The sequence below is a fragment of the Colletotrichum chrysophilum genome (assembly GCF_026319265.1).
Source record: "Colletotrichum chrysophilum strain AFK26 chromosome Unknown scaffold_153, whole genome shotgun sequence".
NCBI classification, from domain to species: domain Eukaryota; kingdom Fungi; phylum Ascomycota; class Sordariomycetes; order Glomerellales; family Glomerellaceae; genus Colletotrichum; species Colletotrichum chrysophilum.
This window is the reverse complement of record NW_026517440.1, coordinates 82,108-100,614: the sequence shown is the minus strand read 5'-3', so window position 1 is coordinate 100,614 and position 18,507 is coordinate 82,108. Positions and strand designations below refer to the sequence as shown.

The window sequence follows — 18,507 nt, the reverse complement described above, 5'->3', positions numbered from 1 at the left end:
GGTTTCTCGTTGGGTACTGTATCGGGCTTCCTCGCTAAACTGTGACACGACGAACTGTTCTGCAGCAGGAAATTCCGAGTTACAATTGCCACAAGTCACCCCAAACATTATCTGGAACCAAGATCAATGAATATTTTTCTTGCCCGATTGGCTGTTCACGATTAGCACTAGAGACTTTTCTCAGCTAAAATTCGGTCTTCATTCTCCAAGGTATATCAGTAATAGTAAGATCAGCAACTAGTGAGATGGCTCTTAGTACCAAGAGATTCAGATCTGGTCCACTGATCGAAGCGCGAAAGATGTAGGAGATTCACGCCAGTCTCCATGTGACCGCGCTTGTTCACATGTCGACATGACCTAATCTCGCCAGCGTCAAGGAAATTCACCAGACCCTTGATCTCTCCCACCCGCATTACGGGGCTCACCCGTTGCAACATGCCTGCCCCTACTCTCAGTATAAATCCCGAACCCGGCACACTGTGTACGATGATTCACCCAACATCTTGAATCTGCGGGATGTGGGCTTGCAACACGGCGCAATAGTGCGGCGTTCGAGTCTAGATGTGCTGATTTGAAATTTTCTCGAAGGACTTGGCGGCAGACTGGTCCGGCTCCCTTGCCACATGAAGCGTGTGATAACCGCTGGGTCGATGTTCCAAGTTCAGCACCATCTCCAACCGAGTCAATCAAATTCTGTAAGATGAAGTGATGGCAGAGAAGCCGCAATGGGCAAAACCAGTTCCGGTAGGATGCAGACGAGATGCAAGGAATCCTCCTGAAGAACACCCGCGGCCCCCATTGTCAGGGGCAGTGTGACTGAAAGCTGCACGTTCGTGGAGAAGGTGAATGCTTTTCCCATAGTGATAGTGCGCCGGTGTGAGAATTGCACTGCTGCGTTACCTGGTGTACATGACGTGGCCGGATTGCCCCTGCCTTTTACATCGGAGGTTCTACTGTCTTCCCCGGTTCCTGGTTTATTTGCTTTCTACTTGATTCCGAAGTTTGCCTGTTATCATTCTGTGGAGATGTTGGCACTTGCTTGTTCGTCCGTGCTGCAACATTCGTAATCGAAGACCGGCCGTGGAAGATATTGTCGAGCCCTGCTGGAGTTGGCTCAAGATGTGGGACGTTGGAGGCGTGCCGATTGTGCCCCGGAACTATGGCTTGGTCTTTTCGTCGTTTTTCTTCACGACCATGGCGGCCTTGGTGGTTGGGATGAGAACATACACGCGCGCTGTTCTCGTCAAGAATGTTGGGGCTGACGATATCTTGATGATAGTCGCTTTTGTAAGTCCTCCTCCCGCATGATTTTGATTACTTGGTATTGGCAGGCACTGATATTGGATATGATCCATAGATCGGTACTATTGGTTATCTGGTGACTATCATTCAGCGTAAGTATTGCCGACCTCAAAGAGGCATGATTCTGGCTAATCTGCTTGTTGCAGAGATCAAGTGGGGACTCGGCGATGCTATCGGCCTCGAGGAACTGGTCGAATTCCTTCGAGCTCTCTATGCGACCGTGGTGTTGTACAACTTCACCCAGCTCTGCGTCAAGTTCTCGATCCTCTTCCAATATCGCCGAATCTTTCGAACCGACGGAGCCAAGAGAATTATCACAGGGCTGATTATATGGCTCGGAGCGTATGCAGCGTTCTGCCTGGGTACAACAATCTTCACTTGTTGGCCCGTAGCAAAATACTGGGATGATTCAATTGAGGGAGGCTGCATCGAGCGTTCAGCCCTGAACTACGCCATTGCTGGGTTCAATATTCTCAACGATCTCATCATCCTGTTCATACCAATCCCGTGGCTCAAGAATCTGCAAGTCACTTTCCGGGCGAAGCTTGTGCTTATCGGAGTGTTTACCTGCGGCGCCTTGTGAGTTATTCACCGTGACGATGAATGTTGAATGTGGGTCGGCTAACACATATCTGACAGCGCTGCCATTGTGGCCATCGTCAGGCTTCATTCGTTGTATGTGCACGGCTCAGCACCTATTGATCAACAACCACGTGAGTTCTCCTCTCGTTTGACCATTACTATGGCAAGCCCCTGACAGTCTGCAGTCGTTGGCGTAGACATTGCCGTCTGGTCTGGTCTTGAGATCAACATTGCCATTATTTGCGCCTCAGTACCTGCACTAAAGGCACTTTTCATCAAGATCATCCCAAAGCTTGGGACATACAAGAAGTATTCGAAGAATCCCTACGGACGTAGCACCACTGGAAACCTTCCTCTTCGAAGCTTCGACAAGCGAACGGGGAACTTCTCGCAGAGTGGAAAGGATGGTAGCAAAATGGAGATCCAAGTTCACAGATCGATCGAGATGAACGTCATGCCAGTGGAAGATGATGATAGTCAAAAAGACCTCGTCACCAACGGGTGGGCGGCAGGCTGCTATGCTCATGGTCAGCAGCCTGACGACGCGGAGGCTCGAGCTGGGACTGGTCCTGGTGACCGCCGGAGTAACATTAGAGCCAATTCGAGGTGATAACACTGTAGATCACCTCCATTATAATAGAGAACGCAAGACCAAGGAAAACTTGCGAGTCACGAGAGCTTATGATTGGATGTAGGATTTGAAGTATATGCATCACAAGGGCCAGACGACTTGACGCCGACGTTGTCCCCCACTCTCGTTTCTCTTAAGACTTGTGATGTCAGACCCCGGTGCGCTTTTTCGGCAGCGTTAACGGACGGCAAAGAGCTCAGTCATGATCTACGCGAAAGGATATTGAGGTCGGCCCCCTGATGACGCTAGATCCAGGCCCGGGCAATGGTTAAGGTTTGTGTAGAATACCCCCCCCCCCCCCTCATTTTCTGAATCGCTCGACATCGTTCGTCCAAGGTGAATGCATTCCTGATACGGCCGACACCTGCCGCATACGCCTCCGATGCGGCGATACTGTGAGCCCAGCCCCCGCCGGTTAATGGTCAGCCAAACAGCCGGTTAACTCAGATCCTCCTGTTCGGAATCCTTGATCATCGAGTTGTGCATTGTGGAGTACTTCCAATCACTCGAGTACAAGGTTGCGCCCAACTTGTGCATCCTAGCGCAGTGAACGTCTTCATCGGCTGAATCGTCAGCTCATGGGTTGGTGCCGAACCGGCTGAAGCCGAGGAATTCAAGTTCCGCGCCGCCGCAGGCCATGAAGTAGAAGCCGCCAGTGCTAGGCTGTATTGTGAAAGAGTATGCTGACCCGAGCTCTGTGCGAAGGTACCCCTTTCCAACGAAGGATGCATCCTGCAATCATCAAAATAACCAGATTCTTCGCTGTCGTCATCCAAGAAGGTCGGTCGGCTTGCTGTCGTAGAGAAAGGCCGAAACATCTTTCCTGCAAAGAAGATGGCGACTGCGAAGAGGACAGAACCCAAAAAGATCATATCGAATGGTTGAACTCTTTGGGCGCATTCACATGCGTTGCAGCTGAAAATACAGGAGGGTTGTTGGGTGTTTTACCATCGACAGAGAGGTTGTTGGTCCTTCAAACACCGTTACGTTGCGCCCTTGCTCATATTAGTTAAGTCTCACGAGGTGCCTGAAGGACATCATCCTTAAGGCATTAATCTAGGTTTCCTCTGATACCGCTTCTATGCACGTGGTGATATTCCCAACTTTTCGGTAAATAATTCAAATTCTTCCCGAACACCAGGCAGCCGACAGCGGAGCACTGGAGTTTCGGATCTCAGTGCCGACGGACTAGAGGCCGAAGTGGGGCCGGCAGGTTCGTCCACAGTTGGTTCATGGTTGCAGCTATGAATCTGACTCACACTTCGGTACTCTCACTTTCACGATCACAGAATCTCACTTCGAATCCGAATGTTTCATACCTCCTTTCATTTACCGCATATCAATTGGAGTTGAATTGCGTCATCTAGCAAGCATGACTACCACCTCCGTTCCGTCGACCCCGCACCCACGTCTGGGGTGGATAGGTAGGTCCTTTAGACCGTTGATGCGGCATCAACTTGGATACCCGATGCGACTAGACGTTTATGACTGATTTCTGACTTACGGTAGGCCTCGGATCCATGGGCATTGGCATGGCCGTAAATTTGCAGAAGCACCTGGCACAAAATGGCGCACCGAGTCTACAGTACCACAATCGCACGATGTCTCGAGGTGAGCCGCTTGAGAGTATCGGAGGCATACCGCGACCAGAGATCAAACATCTCTTGACCAACTCGGACATAATATTCATGTCCCTCAGCGACGATGCCGCTCTTGAGTCGATGCTGGATGCCATCCTTGGAAACGTCGCACCCGAAAATTTGGCCGAGAAGATTGTCGTTGACACATCGACGGTTCACCCTCTTTCATCAGCCAAAGCCCGAGACCGTCTGTTAGAAAGGAAGGCCAAGTTCATTGCGTCCCCGGTCTTCGGTGCAAGTCCTGTTGCTGCGGAGGGGAAGTTGCTCTGGATTGTTGCGGGTCCGAATGATGCAGTCAACGCAATCAACCCGTTCATCGTTGGAGTGATGGGGCGAGGAGTGATTCGTCTCGGAGAGGATGTTCAAAAGTCTAGCATGATGAAGACAGCTGGGTAAGTGAATGAATGATCTTTCGCAAAGGCGTGCTACATGCTGATGTTTCTAGGAATTTTGTTACCGCCGGGATGATGGAGCTTGTCGCAGAGGCCCATGTCTTTGCGGAGAAGACGGGCCTTGGTAGCGAGGCTATGGAAGCTCTGATAGAGCAGCAATATGGCCCTCTCGCACTGTCAATGTCGAAACGTTTGACAACCGGCGCTTACCTCCCCGGAAAAGGCCAAAGACCGTGGTCCGACCTTGGTCTCGCATTGAAGGATGTTGGACACGGGATCGACTGTGCTAAGAAGTCTGGCGCTCCGCTAGAAGTCGCTGAGGTTGCACTGAAACACTTGAAGGAAGCGAAAGAATTCTCAGATGCACAGGGGCGGCCATTGGATTCGTCGTCGATGTATGGAGTCTTGCGCAAGGAAGCTGGTTTATCGTTCGAGACGGATTTTGTCAAGAAAAGAGACGGGTCTGTATCTGATGCTTAAGCTATATCAGCAGTCAATATTGTGAAGTAAAACAGAGATGACTCAATGCTTGAAGTTTGTTGAATGTGGTGTCAGTATAATTCTGATAGCTTGTCGTCATGTGTTCTGACCGGGATAAGGTAATCATCATTAAACAATATGCGAAAAGAGTTTATTCAAGCGGACCTACCTTTAAGTTCATTCTCGCGGATGACATAGCTGTGCTTTCTAAAGATAGGTATCTAACGTTAGATCCGCCGCTCAGAAAGTGAAAGGAACCAGCAGGATCTGGTAAACGATGACTTCAGGCGATGTCGACTATTCACGGTCTTCATAGCCTCGTACTACGAGGAACTCCGTTCGGCAAAACTTCTCTCATCCTACAGTCAAATGCCACTCGGGGGCGGGTTGTGAGTGTGAAGTTGTTACTTGCCTCGATCTTTTGTCACTGCTCTGGGGCCTTCGAACACGGATGATGAAAAAGGTAATCTCTCACTGGTCATTGGGATATGCGTGTCTGGATGAATTGCACGGAAAGTTTCTTTGGGGGTGATGATACTTGATATAAGGTACTACACACACAACATCACGGGTACGAAGTTCGAAATGATGGCCATAAGGGCGACAACAATGATTACCTGCCGACAATGAGTCTTAATCCGTAAATAGTGAGTCATTGGAGCTAAGTACTGAATTGTTCGTCGAACCAGGAAAGTTAAAAGTTCTATCCGGGATGCTGTCGGTTATGAGAGTCGATGAGCGAGGATGAATCATCATGATGCTCCGTCTTGTGGGCCTTCAGCAACGCAACCTAGCCTCTGGTTTCTCTCTAACATGTCGTCCCGAATGAAAGACAGCATGAGAAATGCGATCGATCTGTCATATTTCATACCTCAAGTTGCAACTAATCGCTATGTGGCTGTTTCAGGATGAAAGGTTGGAGTTTGAAAGGTTGGTGGGTGACAGCATCTTCCTAACGTCTGTTATTGCACATCCATCGGTCGTTTTGTGCTAAGCATAGTGTCAGAGACATAATGAAGGTCTATCTAAAACTATTTTAATCTCTTAGATAGTGATCTTCCAGCTTGTCGGCGCTCATCAGCCACCTTTTCCTGGCTCCCATCTGGGCCCCACGCCTGTTGCTCTGTGTTTCTCCTATCGATCCCATAACCATCAGCGCTCTGAGGAACGCCGTCAATATCCAGCGCTCCGGCAGCATTGGCCCTGGAAAAGATAACGCCCGGCATTACAGGATAAACTCCTTCTGTCACCTTTGTCTTCGGGACCAGCACGTTGAACCATCGTGGCATCACAAGGCCGACCAGCGTGGCTGCAAGCACAACGTGCATAAACGTGAAGCCGGCGATGTGAAGCGGATCCATACGGTTCTTGGCATAGAAGTTTGGGTAGGCGAAGGAGAAAATGATTGAGACGATGGGGGCAGTGTTGTACTTGAGAACGAAACCCCAAATGGCAGGTATCTTCCACTGCCCACTCGTGGAAATCGTCGCATTGAGATCGCGCCGAAGTTGGTTTCCCTTGAAAGCGACGTGATCAGCCATCGACAGTAAATTAATTAGCATGGAACATCTCTTACCGAATACGAAGTCAAGTACCAGAACTTGCGCATCATCGCGTTCTTGTTGAGGAACCGGGGGCAATATGCGGTGGGGTCAGAGGCGAACAGAACTGAGGATACCATCCCGGCAATGAACATGCCAAAGCCAACACCAGCACCCGCCTCTGGTGAAACGGAGTGCGCCACAATAAGCCCGATCACAGTACCTCCGATGTAGCCGAAGATGTTGTAAAGGCACCATGAAATAAGGCCACACTGGTCCACTACATCCCGGTATCGATACAGAGTCGTCGCGCAAACTGCCTCGCACCAGACTATCCAGAATAGTGCCAAATAGTTGATCCAGGTATCGGCAGCATCAACCAGGAAGTACCCAAACTCGGTGCAAAATGGAAGGGAGATGAGGAAGGAAGCGATAACAATGCCAGTCGAAACATACGGACGGGGATATTTCTTGCCCCAGTCAGTGTCGCAAACCATGGTGACGAGGGTTTCGAGGAGTGCAAATGCGGATCCCAGGCCAAGGATGAAGAGAGTAGCGAAGAACAGGACGCCCCAGAAGTTGGCTCCTGGCATCTCCGCAATGGCCTCCGGATAGGTCAGAAAACCGACGACAAATGTGTTGAGTCGCTCACTAGTGTCCGGATGCATTCCGAGGTATCCGACAACACCAAAAACTGACATGGAACCGATAATCTCAATCAGAGAGTTTGAGATACAGATGATGAGTGCGTCCTGGACCGCGTTGGAGTACTTCTGATTGTATGACGCAAATGAGGTATAATAGCCCATCCCAATTCCTGTCGAAAAAAATACTTGTCCGCAGGCCTCTTGCCAGATCGTTCCTGAAGCGAGCTTGTTCCCGTGCCATTCGGTCCAGTAAATGCGCATGCCATTGATGGCATTAGGGAGAGAGCAGCCTCGCCCAATCAAGACAATCATGAGAATGATTGGCAGAGCCATTGTGAAATAAACCACACGACCCATGAGACCGACACCCTTGTACATGCAAAGCCAAACGATGAACCAGGTGAAAAGGTTCCACAAGGTGACTTCAGTGTTCATACCCATACCTGGGTAATCTGAGTAGTCCTGAACGGCGGATCCGTCGGCAGTGAGGTTGCCCGGGATAGGGTCCACGTTCTGGAGAACGTCGCCGTAAAAGAAGTCTTCATTCCGTCCTTCCCAGGGTAAGGGGCTGATGAAGGAATGACGGAAGTAGGACATGATCCATGCTATGATGGGGACGTAGTAAATGCAGATGGCGTAACCGATGTAAACAACGCCAAATCCGACACCTTTCGCTCGACGATGAGCATGGTGCCAAGCCAAGACACATCCACCTCGGTATGCCTGGCCAATGGAGATTTCCAAGAGTAAAGTTGGAATCGCCAGGCAAAAGAGAGAAATCAGATATGGGATGAAGAATTGTAAGCCGTGGTTATTGTAGACAATCGATGGGAAGCGAAGAAGGTTTCCTAGTCCGACTGCACCGCCCATTGCCGCAAAGATGAAGGATAGACGCGAGCCCCAGACGTCGCGGCCATCTTCGCCCTTGTTAGCGGCTGGGGCGAGGAAGTTGTAAATCCTCGACGCGATGTTGACCATGATTGAGGCTCTGCGGGTGACTTCTAAGGAGCGTTCTTGCGCAGTGAACCTCATGCAAGTTGTTCTAGTCTACCTCGATTAGAGCAAAACAGGATAGGTAATATGTGCGTCGGAAGAAAAACAATGGACGGGATGAGTTGTGATTGAGACTAGCACAAACATATATCTTATTCTACTTTGTGCTAGGCCAAGATTGACACCCACCAGCGATCATCCCCTACCCAATCCGGGGACAATTTCCCTTGTGTCTAGCGTGAACTCGGAAATATCTCACTGCTGTTGGTAGCGAAATGCAAGAGGCTGGTCAGCCCAGGCGAGATACGCACACGACCATGACAGCCAAGTGTCTTGGATATCCTTGATATGATAAGGACCTTCCAGAAGCTCTAAAGACCCCAAGACGTGGCGTAGGTTTCGGGCCTGGGAAGCAACAGTGATTGGATTGACGGGCCTGCCGGCGTGCCAAGATCGGAGCCAAGATCTTGATGTTTGCCCGGCGGGGCGGAATCCTGGCATTGCGACCATTTGGTCTGGCCCATCGAATTGGCATTTTCTCGATAGGCGATATCAGCGTCGTGCCGATGAGTAATTTCCCCACCCCTTGGCAGGCGCGCTACGACGTCAGCAGGTTGATTCGATGGTTTGCCTGGAGCACAGGGAGAAGGAGGTTGACGCGTCTGCGACCGACGGACGCGGTCTGGTTGGTCCATTTAGCTCTTGGTCTTCTTGGTATCCTTGGAAGTCTTGGATCCGGATTTCCAGAGGCGTCCTCTCACCTTGCATCACGTCGGCCAAGCTAAGAACTCCTCAGAGGTCACGAGACATTGATAGCGATAGGAGGTGTGCAGTCCAGGGCCGTGGTGCGTATGCTGGCTCTTGAAGTACGCACTCGAATAGTCAAGTCTAGCGAGAGTGTCTTGGCAACTATCCATGCAACCCTCATACTATTCTACCTCTTTTATGGATGAGACAAATGTTGATGCATACCATGTTTATGAATCTTTTGCGCTTTCAATGCAAGATACAATAGGATAGCCTGTGCTTTTCATCATCCACTGATCTTAAAATTCCAAGATTGATGAGAGATTAGACAACATCTCTCGGGACTTCTCTTATATGGGCAACCTCGCTCCCTCTCGCCGGTGAAATCCAAACCTTGCGGTCAACCGTTGGTCTTTCGTTCACAAGGACAGGAGTTGGTATGGCAGGTCCGTCGCCCCAGCCGCTCGAGAGACTCGAAATATCCGACTCAATTGAGCTTCTCCAGGGCAATATTAAAGACTCTCTGGACGTACTTGAATACGTCCGCTGACCTGGGAACGATGTTGGCGACAATGACTCGGAGACTGATGTCACTGGCTTTGATCTTGTCATCAAACCCTTCAATGACTTTGCCCGTGGCTGCTTGGTGCCAATGTAAGGTGGAGGAGGCCAGGTCTCGACCCTAGCTCGAGCCAGCTCTGCGTTCCTTGCCCTGCGGTTGATGGCAGATTGCAAGAAGGTCGGTATCCCGAACGCGGCCTGAGGCTTCTCATCTCGTGGGACTTCCTCTGTATGCGTGACTTGTGCTGATTGTGATAATGGCACTTGGGAGATGGCGCGTGTGTTACGTGCTGGTCGCTTCCCTACAACCCCCGTGTTGCTGTACATCGATGAGCTTGCTGTATTTGATGATTGTGCGGGTGTCTGACTGGAGCCTTGAATGGGTGGCGGTGGTGGAAGCGATGTCATCGGAGGGTGCGAGGTCAGCGGCGGTAGATCCCTCGTCGTTCGGGGAGGAGGTGATGGCGGAGTTGTTGGAGGTCCGGCTGGGCCCATTACTGATTTTGCCTTCTCTGCTGTTCGGCGCTTACGTCGGGCTCGCCACCTGCGAAGGAAGAAGATTCCGGCAAAGAAAGCGAAGAATGCTGAGTGTGGTGACGGTTAGTCATAGCTTCATTTGTGTGTCGAGATACGGGGCTGACTCACCAAGTATGAGAACAACAATACCAGCCGTCCGCCCTGCATTATTTGAGTTTGCTTCCTGCGTTGGCGGAGGTGCTGTGCTTGTCGCCGGAGCCGCTGCTGCTGACGACGTCGGTGCGGCTGGAGCTGAGCTTTGTCCTGTTGGTAGTGGTATAACACTCGTCTCGAGGGATGTTGTTGGTATCACTACGACGGGAGCAGTCGATGTTGGAGGCGTTTGAGGTGCCGAAGAGGGCTCAGCGGCTACAGGTACGGTCGATGGAGTTGCTTGCGATAACGTTGGTGGAGGAGCCTGCTGTGTGGAAGTAGGTGCGGGAATGATTGAGCTGCTGATCTGTGGGTTTGTCGGTGTCGCGGAAGGCTGGGTAGCAGATGAAGTCGAAGAGGATGTGCTTTGTCTATGTGTTCTTGTGCTGCATTTTTTCTCATCATCATCATCGTCACAATCATCATCTTTCTCATCCGGATCATCCTGACGAGCTAGAAGCTGAAAGTCCGGTGGACGCTCGTTTCTTGGGACTGGCTTCAAGGATACATCAGTATTTAGTAGGACCCCGGGAATCATTGCGCAAAAGACCCCAATACCTACCATCCTGCGGAATAAAGACATTATGCAGATTGGAGATTCAGGTTCCGATCTTATTTATTGTCTATGTGGTACGCTGAACACTCCTCTCGATGTCCCTCGTCGGTCGTCGTTAGGCGATCGGAATTTCGGATAGAGTTTCGCTGACCGGCTGCTGACCAGATCACAGACTGTAACGGGAGGTCTACGAGCAGAATCCCTCAACTAGAAGAGATATGACAGTATGCTGATAATAAGTTGACCGCATTCTTCAATTGTTTGTCTCTGTCGCAGCTTTATGAAGAAAAGCTGAGGGCAGCGGAAGGCCATGATCAATGTTTCACACTTCAGCTGGCTAGGGATGATGAACGAATTGTGGACCACATAAAGCTTGTTTTAGCTCCAAAAATAAATTGCCGTTACTCATCCCTACCGTTATCAGACAGCAACTTATCAATTCGGACGGCGAGAAGTGCTTAGAAGAGTCGAAGTGGTTTCAGTGTTTGCATCCCCGCAGAGCTCTCCAATTCGCCATTCGACGGCGATGCTGCCCCTGTGTCTCTCTTCTTCAGATCCCGCGCTTCGTACGGGGACGGAATGCAACGTCACGCGGCGACGGGTGTAACTCGGGATCACGGCTAGGATGGGAAGCTTGTTCTTGAGGCTGAGCATGACTGATGATGGCTTCAGATTATCTGCCGGCCCTTCACGTCTAATCTGATGCCGTGATCCGGGCGCGCTTTTGTCCCGAATACGGCCCGATGAGGCCTTCGATGCCACCCCAATAGCTGTGGAGGAGACCAATTCAGCTGTTGATGTTTCATAGACTGGTTTGCGGGGTTGTTGAAGACATGGAACCCCTGACCGTCACCAATGTGGTGAGGGGATGAAATGATCGGACGTCTGCTTCGGCTCCGAAACCAGATTATCCCATCGGCATGAAGGGCCATATTACATAACACGCCACGATCACCACCGAAAGATTAGTAACCAATCGATTGAGTACGTTAGCTAACTCGACAGTTAGCGGCCAGTCGCCAAATGATCACCAGCTGGAAAGTGTACAAGAACCTGATCAAGAACATGAAGGCGCACTTTCCCCCAAAGCATGAACTCAATTCAGATAAGACCTGAGCTAATAGATCGGACTAAATCACAACCGTCCAAAGTACTAACCAAACGGATGTTGTCACTCTCAAAATAGAAGACATAACAACCTCCCAAATCCTCTCGCCTCCCTCCAACTACCCACGCCTTCGATCCCCACCGATTCCGAAACTCCTCCTTTACATCCCGGGATCTATGGAAGTTTCACGTTAGTCAAAATCACAGCTTGACCGTGTTACTCGGCCACTCACGGTGGTCAATGTCCCGAGCGCGAGGCGGCGGCGGAGGAGGGGGCCCCGGAGGAGGTGGGCCTGGTGGCCCCGGGGGCGGTGGTGGAGGAGGAGGCGGCGGGTTGGGGGGCGGTGGAGGGGGGTTTGGTGGAGGTGGCGGCGGCGGAGGCGGATTAGGAGGTGGGTTAGGTGGATTCGGGGGCGGCGGCGGCGGCGTCTGTTGCGGTCGAGCTGCGCATCGTTATTAAACAATTTACAAGAGTCGTATTATTCTGTGCTTCACTTACGTCCATCATCGACGCCGTTCCTCTTCTGAGGAGGCCGAGGGGGGTTTCGACCTTCACAGTCATTGTAAGCTTCGACCAAGCGATACGGGTACTTGTATACACTTACCTCGATCGCCATCGGGGCCGTCCTCGGGCTTAGGTGGACGTCGTCCTTCACGGCAATCATTAGCCAGAAAGCTTCCCGGTTGGTCTTGAGTTCCTAACATACCACCATCATCAGGAGGTCTGGGCGGGTTACAGTCACGAGCACGCAACTGTGGCGGTCTGAATGGCCGTCCGCCTGTGAGAGTCTGAATCAGCTCTCTGTGAAGCCTTGTTGGTTTTGGTGGACGATACTCACCACGGTCAGCCCCATCGTCATCAGGGCAACGGTCTCGAACCCAAACGCTTGCGTCTGGAACGTGAACCGCAGGATCGTTGCGTCGTGCCTTGATACCGAGGTGATCCTCTGGGTCCATCATATCAGGCTTAGGAGGAACGGCAAGTCCAGCTGCCAGTGGCTCCAATAAGAGCAGGCCAAGAAGGGCCTGTTTCCAAGAGAGGGTAGGCATATTGAGAGTGGTTCAGTACGATAGAGGTATTGCGTAATCGAGCTGACTGAATATCTGATAACGATCTGAAGAGGAAAACAGATATTTGATGAGGATACCAGACCTTTTTATACACCTCTGCAATCACACAAATATCCTCATCTACTTCATCCTTGCCGTGATTACATCCCGATCATGTCTCATTCATGCCAACATCTGCCCAGGCATCTCCCCTCAACGAAGCCCACGGGGACCTAGTTGATCTCGAACCGAACTCAGCAAGAAAATAACCTTACCAGATAATCAGGAAATTCTGAAAATAAACTCGCCTGATCTACAGACCTCAAAAGACGTCTGCCTCAAACTCTATACACATAGGAGGCAGATTTGGGCAATCATGAAGAATGCCCAGACATCTGCGCCCGTTCCAGGCGTTCCATGCTATAGATTCGCACATCATTTTGACCCGAGCTTCAAATCTTTGCGGGGTCAAAATAATGTCTCTCTGGCAGCTGATCGGGGTAAGGTAGGGATCAGAGCAGTGGATGGACTGACCAGAGTACTTGGGCGTCCTCGCTATCTGATGTTTTCTGATAGGTATGGTGGTAATAATAGCTGCATTATTTCTCCGAGTCCGCCTGAAATGCGTCGGCCTGGTCTTTGGACGATCGATCCGAGAGACGTGACTCAAACACTGACATTGTCCCCGGTGTTTCTAGTACACGATAGTCTTAGCCTTGACAGGTGATGGGAAACGATGGCTTCGGCATCTTGACTGGCGTTGAAACAAAGCGACATTCCGAACCACTCGTAAACCACTCAACCGGTACTTGACTAAAACATTTCCGCGATGTCAACACCATCGCGGGGACCTCCCCAGCAATCGGCGCCCTCTTGGGAACCCCTCCCGAACTCTCAACGGCCACGCCAAACTCAGCTCACTTCATCATTGGGGCGAAAATTGAGGAGTAACTCCTCGGGAGCATCCGACACGCAATTCAATGACAAGATGTCCCGCATGGCTTCCCAAGAACCCCATCAGCAGGGAAATTCTACCGGTGAGCAAATCTGTAACAAACAACCTTATTTCGCCCAACCGCGGCTTTTAAGCATGTACCAGAGCAAACCAGCTTCAAGCTTAATTGGACGTGCGAGACCCAATGAACATCAGTCGCTGACAGGGATGGGGTCTGAGCGGCTAAATCTGTTGAATTGCCGTCGATCCCGGCAGCGGTTGAACCTCGTCTTTTTCAGCACGCTTTGCACACGTCCATGACGTGGATTGAAGGGCTCAACCTTCCTGTTATTAAAAGGGGCGACATTTGAACCGTGAAGAGTGAGGTTGCGCAGATCATTGCGCAGATGTGTCGCGGCGGTGCTGTGCAGAGGTCTTGGATTGCAGCCCAGAGCGGCCATTCAGAGTGAGCAGAGTTAGAGTTTGTGGGTGACCGTCTGTGTGATTGCATGAACAACCACACAGCCCAAGAACTTGGCTATTGATAGAGCAAAGTAACTTTTGGAGCAATTCTGAATGAGACGGCACATCGAGGGAAGAAAAGATGACGTCCTGGAAACCCTCTGGGGCCCTCTGTCGCCACGCGGAGACCTACGTTGGGGAATGTGGCTTCCCCTCTTGGCGTTCCGTTCGTCTCAAAGGCTATTCGCGTATGTTCGCGTCAGCATGAACGCAATGCAGAAGCGATCTTACTTGATTGCCCGGGCAGAGAAGAAGTTTTGGGAAGGTCCAACTCTGGATGCTGAAGGGGTGCGGTTCGTGACGGGGCTTACTGATTGGGCCCGGGTGGGCAATGGTGCCGAGGTCATCAGATGGCGTTGCCTCACCAGAGGAAGGTTCTGGTAAATCATCACCAACTACGACCAGGATATAGCATGTTGACTAGTGTGACAAGACATGAAGAGAGCTTCATGTCGGATGTCTCTTTGTCTGGAACCAGCTTCAACGGCTCCTCGGTTTGCCTTCTCGTACATGTGTTTCCGTAATACGGCCGGTGGGTCCAAAACATACTACATCCTTGCATTCCAGGGTTCTCTTCTATACTATTCTTATCCCAACAGGGCGTTCGCTAGCCTCACCATGATCTGCATCCATCCCATTCTGTAGCCTTGTTCCATGCTTCCGCGGTTCGTTGTTTCTTGCCAAAGCGTTCAAAACTGTTGTGTATATTGCCTTTCTATGATTGCTTCAAGTTGATGAAACTTGCCGTATTATTCTCCGTGTCCGTCTTGTTTCGTAGTCTTTGACATCTCGCATCGATGTGATCCTGCAATGGGGGTGGTGGTGGACCATGATACAATGGCCGTGCAAGACTGTACTTCCCGGCTGGTTCTTCTGGTTGTTTCAGTTTGGCCATATTGTTGGTCACAAGTTGTTCGGCTGGAAAACAACAAAATCAATTCCCCGCCGCGCCATGAAACTCTTGACTCGATTGATATCTGGATGACTCGCCTTCACTAGATCGGAGTGGACAGGGTTCTCATGACCGGTGAGCACGAAATGAACCGCGTAGCCAGAACATTGAACATGGTGGAGGTACGGAAGTCCGATAATGTGGTAATTAACTTAATGCCCAATGGGTCATTATTGCGAGCTCTGTCAACATGTACGACTCCACCGAGGAGGAAATTAGCAAGGTAACTGCCGACGAAACCGTAGGCGGGGCGGTTTTGGTCAGTGACAGGGCGGAGAAGGCTGTCTCTCTCGAAACCGAGCATCTGCAAACGCGGGAAGAAATAGTTTCATTCTTGTCACCATTATCACACGGGATCCGAATTCGGCCGGTTATGTGAATTGGAGACCTGTTCTTCCTGCATCCGAAGGATTCGTACATGATTGACATTTCCTACCCAGTGATCTTCTAGTGCCAACGACGGTCGCTTCGTCACGAGGAAGTGTATTTGCGCTTGTTTCAGTGAAGAAGGTTATCTATGTAAATGACTGTAAAGTAGCCACTGTTTGTATTGTAATATTAACATTGAACTCAAGTGTATTTGGTTTCGGCTTCGTTCAACCCCTCTGAATCCCCGTCTAACGGTTTGCACCGGTTGTATCTCTAGAAGCTCTAGACTTCATGGGTGGAGTGCATTTTGGATGCAACTCTAACCCTGCCAGTGATCAGGCGTCCACTTGACCTGTAAAGTTTGTCAGTAAGGACTTGGCCCGCCCAAATGGTGATGTCTTGGTGATACTCACGTAGCTGGGATCAATCTTCTTCAAATCGCCGACGCCCAAGTTGCCAGCATCAATCGCAATCTCGTGCTTCATGATTTGAATGGCCTTCTCAACGCCTTCTTGGCCGTAAACATTGGCGAACATGAAAGAGCGGGAAAGGCCAACAGCCTTAACGCCGAGGGACAGCAGCTTCAAAACATCAGCCCCATAGCGAACGCCGCCATCAGCGTAGACTTCGATCTTGTTGAATATCTCGGGATCGGTGTTGTAGATGTCAAGGGCAACCTCCAAGGCCGAGGGGGCACCATCGAGCTGACGGCCGCCGTGGTTAGACAGCCAAATACCCGGAACACCATGCTCAATGGCCGCCTGGGCATCTTCGACGCTCATGACTCCCTTGAGAACGATGGGAAGGGAAGTCATGTTTGTGAGCTGGTGGTAAACATCCCACTGGGATATGTCAGCGAGCACTCGGACAAGGATCAAGGAGAGTGCAACTTACAGTGATGAGAGACCAGCCAGAGTCAGCGGAGCCAACGTCGAAGCGAGCAGCACGGTGACGGTTTCCGTCGGCCGCGGAGTCGACACTGAAGCCGATGGCCTTGGCGCCAGCCATCTCGATTCGATCAAGGACCTTCTGGGTCTCCGTCATGTTATCCTGGAGATAAAGCTGTTTCGTTGAGGTTAAACAGCTGTCGAACAAAGACGAAGTTCGCTGCGACACTTACCTGCTGGAAGTGCACTTGTCCATTCGCCTTGGCGGCGGCGATGTCTTCCATTGACTTCGACGACAGGAGAGAGGGCTGCAGGATATTAGTGTCAGCCTCCTGAGCCTGTTGGCAACATAATATCAAATACTGACCACGTAGAGAATGTTCTCCGCAGCTGCCGCTCGGATGAGGTTGAGCTCAGCCAAGGGATGACCCAAATCACCGCGAGCAGCAGGTCCGATGAAGAAAGGAGCAGAGAAGTTGTGTCCCAAAATGGTGGTTCTTTTCCCATGAAGGTCTTGTCAGCCGATCGATATGGTTAAGAGCAGAGAGACTGTGTACATACGGGAGCGTGTTCTCGACGTTTGTAATGTCAACCATCACGCGCGGGTTGAAGCGATACCGTTGATACACCTCGAGGTTATTCCGGTACGACCACTCGCCCGCTGCTCCGTTTCTGTAGTAGGTGTAGTTCTTGATAGGCAGATAGTTTCTCGCAGCGAAGTCGAAATCCGGCAGACCGATCATGGCGTCCAAACTGGGCAGCTCTCCTGGTTGCAGGTCCGGAAGAGCCTGTTCGATGCCAGTATCAGGTTCGTTGAGGAAGACTCTTGCTGCAAGAGCGCTTTGGGCAAGGCCCGAGGTGAGGAGGGTGGTTGCGCGCATCGTAATGGTATTGAAGAAGGTCGAGCGGTTGCTTTATTGAATTTCTCGCTTGTCTCCCAAAACAATCAGCTTGATGAGATGTTCTCCAACCTATATATCTTCATCGCGATGTACGATGTTTGTTTCTTCCCCTTAGTCTCGTTCTCGTTCTCGGTCTCGCCTCGACTTCCGAGCAGCAACATCCCAAGCCGCCGAGGCCTCAGCCACCCAAAACCTCAACATTCTTCGAATAATACAAAATGACGCAGTGGATATTCTGAGTCCGTCGTTATTCATCCTTGGATCGTCAAATTGCATGCTATGCATCACGCTCGGAAAGCCTCCGAACTGCAAAGCGAAGCCATCGCCGGAAGTCTTCGGAGAAGCCTCTCAAGGGATATCAAAATTCCAATTTCTTATCCAGCCAAACAAGATATCGGAACTAGCCACGTCCTGCAGGTACAGCGATCTACGGGAAGACTCCGGGCCCAGAGCAGGGTGGAAGTTGAAGTAGACGCGTGGCCGGCTCCACGACGGCCCTACGGGTCAATTGCCCCACGACTTGCAGATCCACCGAACGCTCTCTTCTGCAACGACGAACTATGACGGCTTTGATCAACGTCGGTGATGTAACGGAGTTTATCGGCGCTGGATTCAGCGTTACGCGGGAAAGGGTCCAACCTTGGCAGGAATGTGGGGGTTAATCTTTTTCAATGGGGACTGAGGTCTTTAACTACATCCGTTCTAGCCATTCTCCGTGATTGCCCGCTCAGACGCGTTGATGGGCGGCGGAAACTTGCGCAAAGACTCCATCTCTAAAGCTTGGATATCTCGCAGGCACGATGCATCGGGGTTACATTTGAGTGTGGGACCTCAGAGCTTTGGTAGCGATGTTGTAGTCAAACGTAACTCCCTTTTGTGAAATCCAGTGTATTTGTTGAGGGCCGAGGCCGATACATCATAGAGTGCTCGGAAAATTCTTGATTTTAACCATACATGTAATGATCACTGGGTCTGTCGGGCCGTTAGATTAAGTTGAGGTTGTAAGCGATGTACCTGTTATGCTTGTTCTAGCTGGAGGATGG

At 50.9% G+C, this 18,507-nt stretch overlaps 4 protein-coding genes across 4 annotated transcripts; 2 read left to right on the top strand and 2 right to left on the bottom strand.

The window, feature by feature from the left end:
* Positions 1 to 1,194: 1,194 nt before the first annotated feature.
* COL26b_011851 (uncharacterized protein) lies at positions 1,195 to 2,494 on the top strand (the record flags this gene model as incomplete). Its single annotated transcript, XM_053184504.1, has 5 exons — positions 1,195 to 1,287; positions 1,358 to 1,394; positions 1,449 to 1,881; positions 1,942 to 2,015; positions 2,070 to 2,494. 5 exons carry the CDS (start codon positions 1,195 to 1,197, stop codon positions 2,492 to 2,494), a joined length of 1,062 nt encoding a protein of 353 aa, XP_053031572.1.
* A 1,622-nt stretch (positions 2,495 to 4,116) lies between these two features.
* On the top strand, positions 4,117 to 5,027 carry COL26b_011850 (uncharacterized protein; the record flags this gene model as incomplete). The annotated part of the gene is made up of 2 exons (XM_053184503.1): positions 4,117 to 4,547; positions 4,601 to 5,027. The coding sequence occupies 2 exons, from the start codon at positions 4,117 to 4,119 to the stop codon at positions 5,025 to 5,027; spliced, it is 858 nt and encodes a 285-aa protein (XP_053031571.1).
* Positions 5,028 to 6,058: 1,031 nt separating this feature from the next.
* On the bottom strand, positions 6,059 to 8,193 carry COL26b_011849 (uncharacterized protein; the record flags this gene model as incomplete). The annotated part of the gene is made up of 2 exons (XM_053184502.1): positions 6,059 to 6,544; positions 6,604 to 8,193. 2 exons carry the CDS (start codon positions 8,191 to 8,193, stop codon positions 6,059 to 6,061), a joined length of 2,076 nt encoding a protein of 691 aa, XP_053031570.1.
* Positions 8,194 to 15,994: 7,801 nt separating this feature from the next.
* On the bottom strand, positions 15,995 to 17,443 carry COL26b_011848 (uncharacterized protein; the record flags this gene model as incomplete). The annotated part of the gene is made up of 6 exons (XM_053184501.1): positions 15,995 to 16,027; positions 16,089 to 16,517; positions 16,570 to 16,737; positions 16,796 to 16,870; positions 16,930 to 17,059; positions 17,124 to 17,443. The coding sequence occupies 6 exons, from the start codon at positions 17,441 to 17,443 to the stop codon at positions 15,995 to 15,997; spliced, it is 1,155 nt and encodes a 384-aa protein (XP_053031569.1).
* Between the last annotated feature and the right edge of the window lie 1,064 nt (positions 17,444 to 18,507).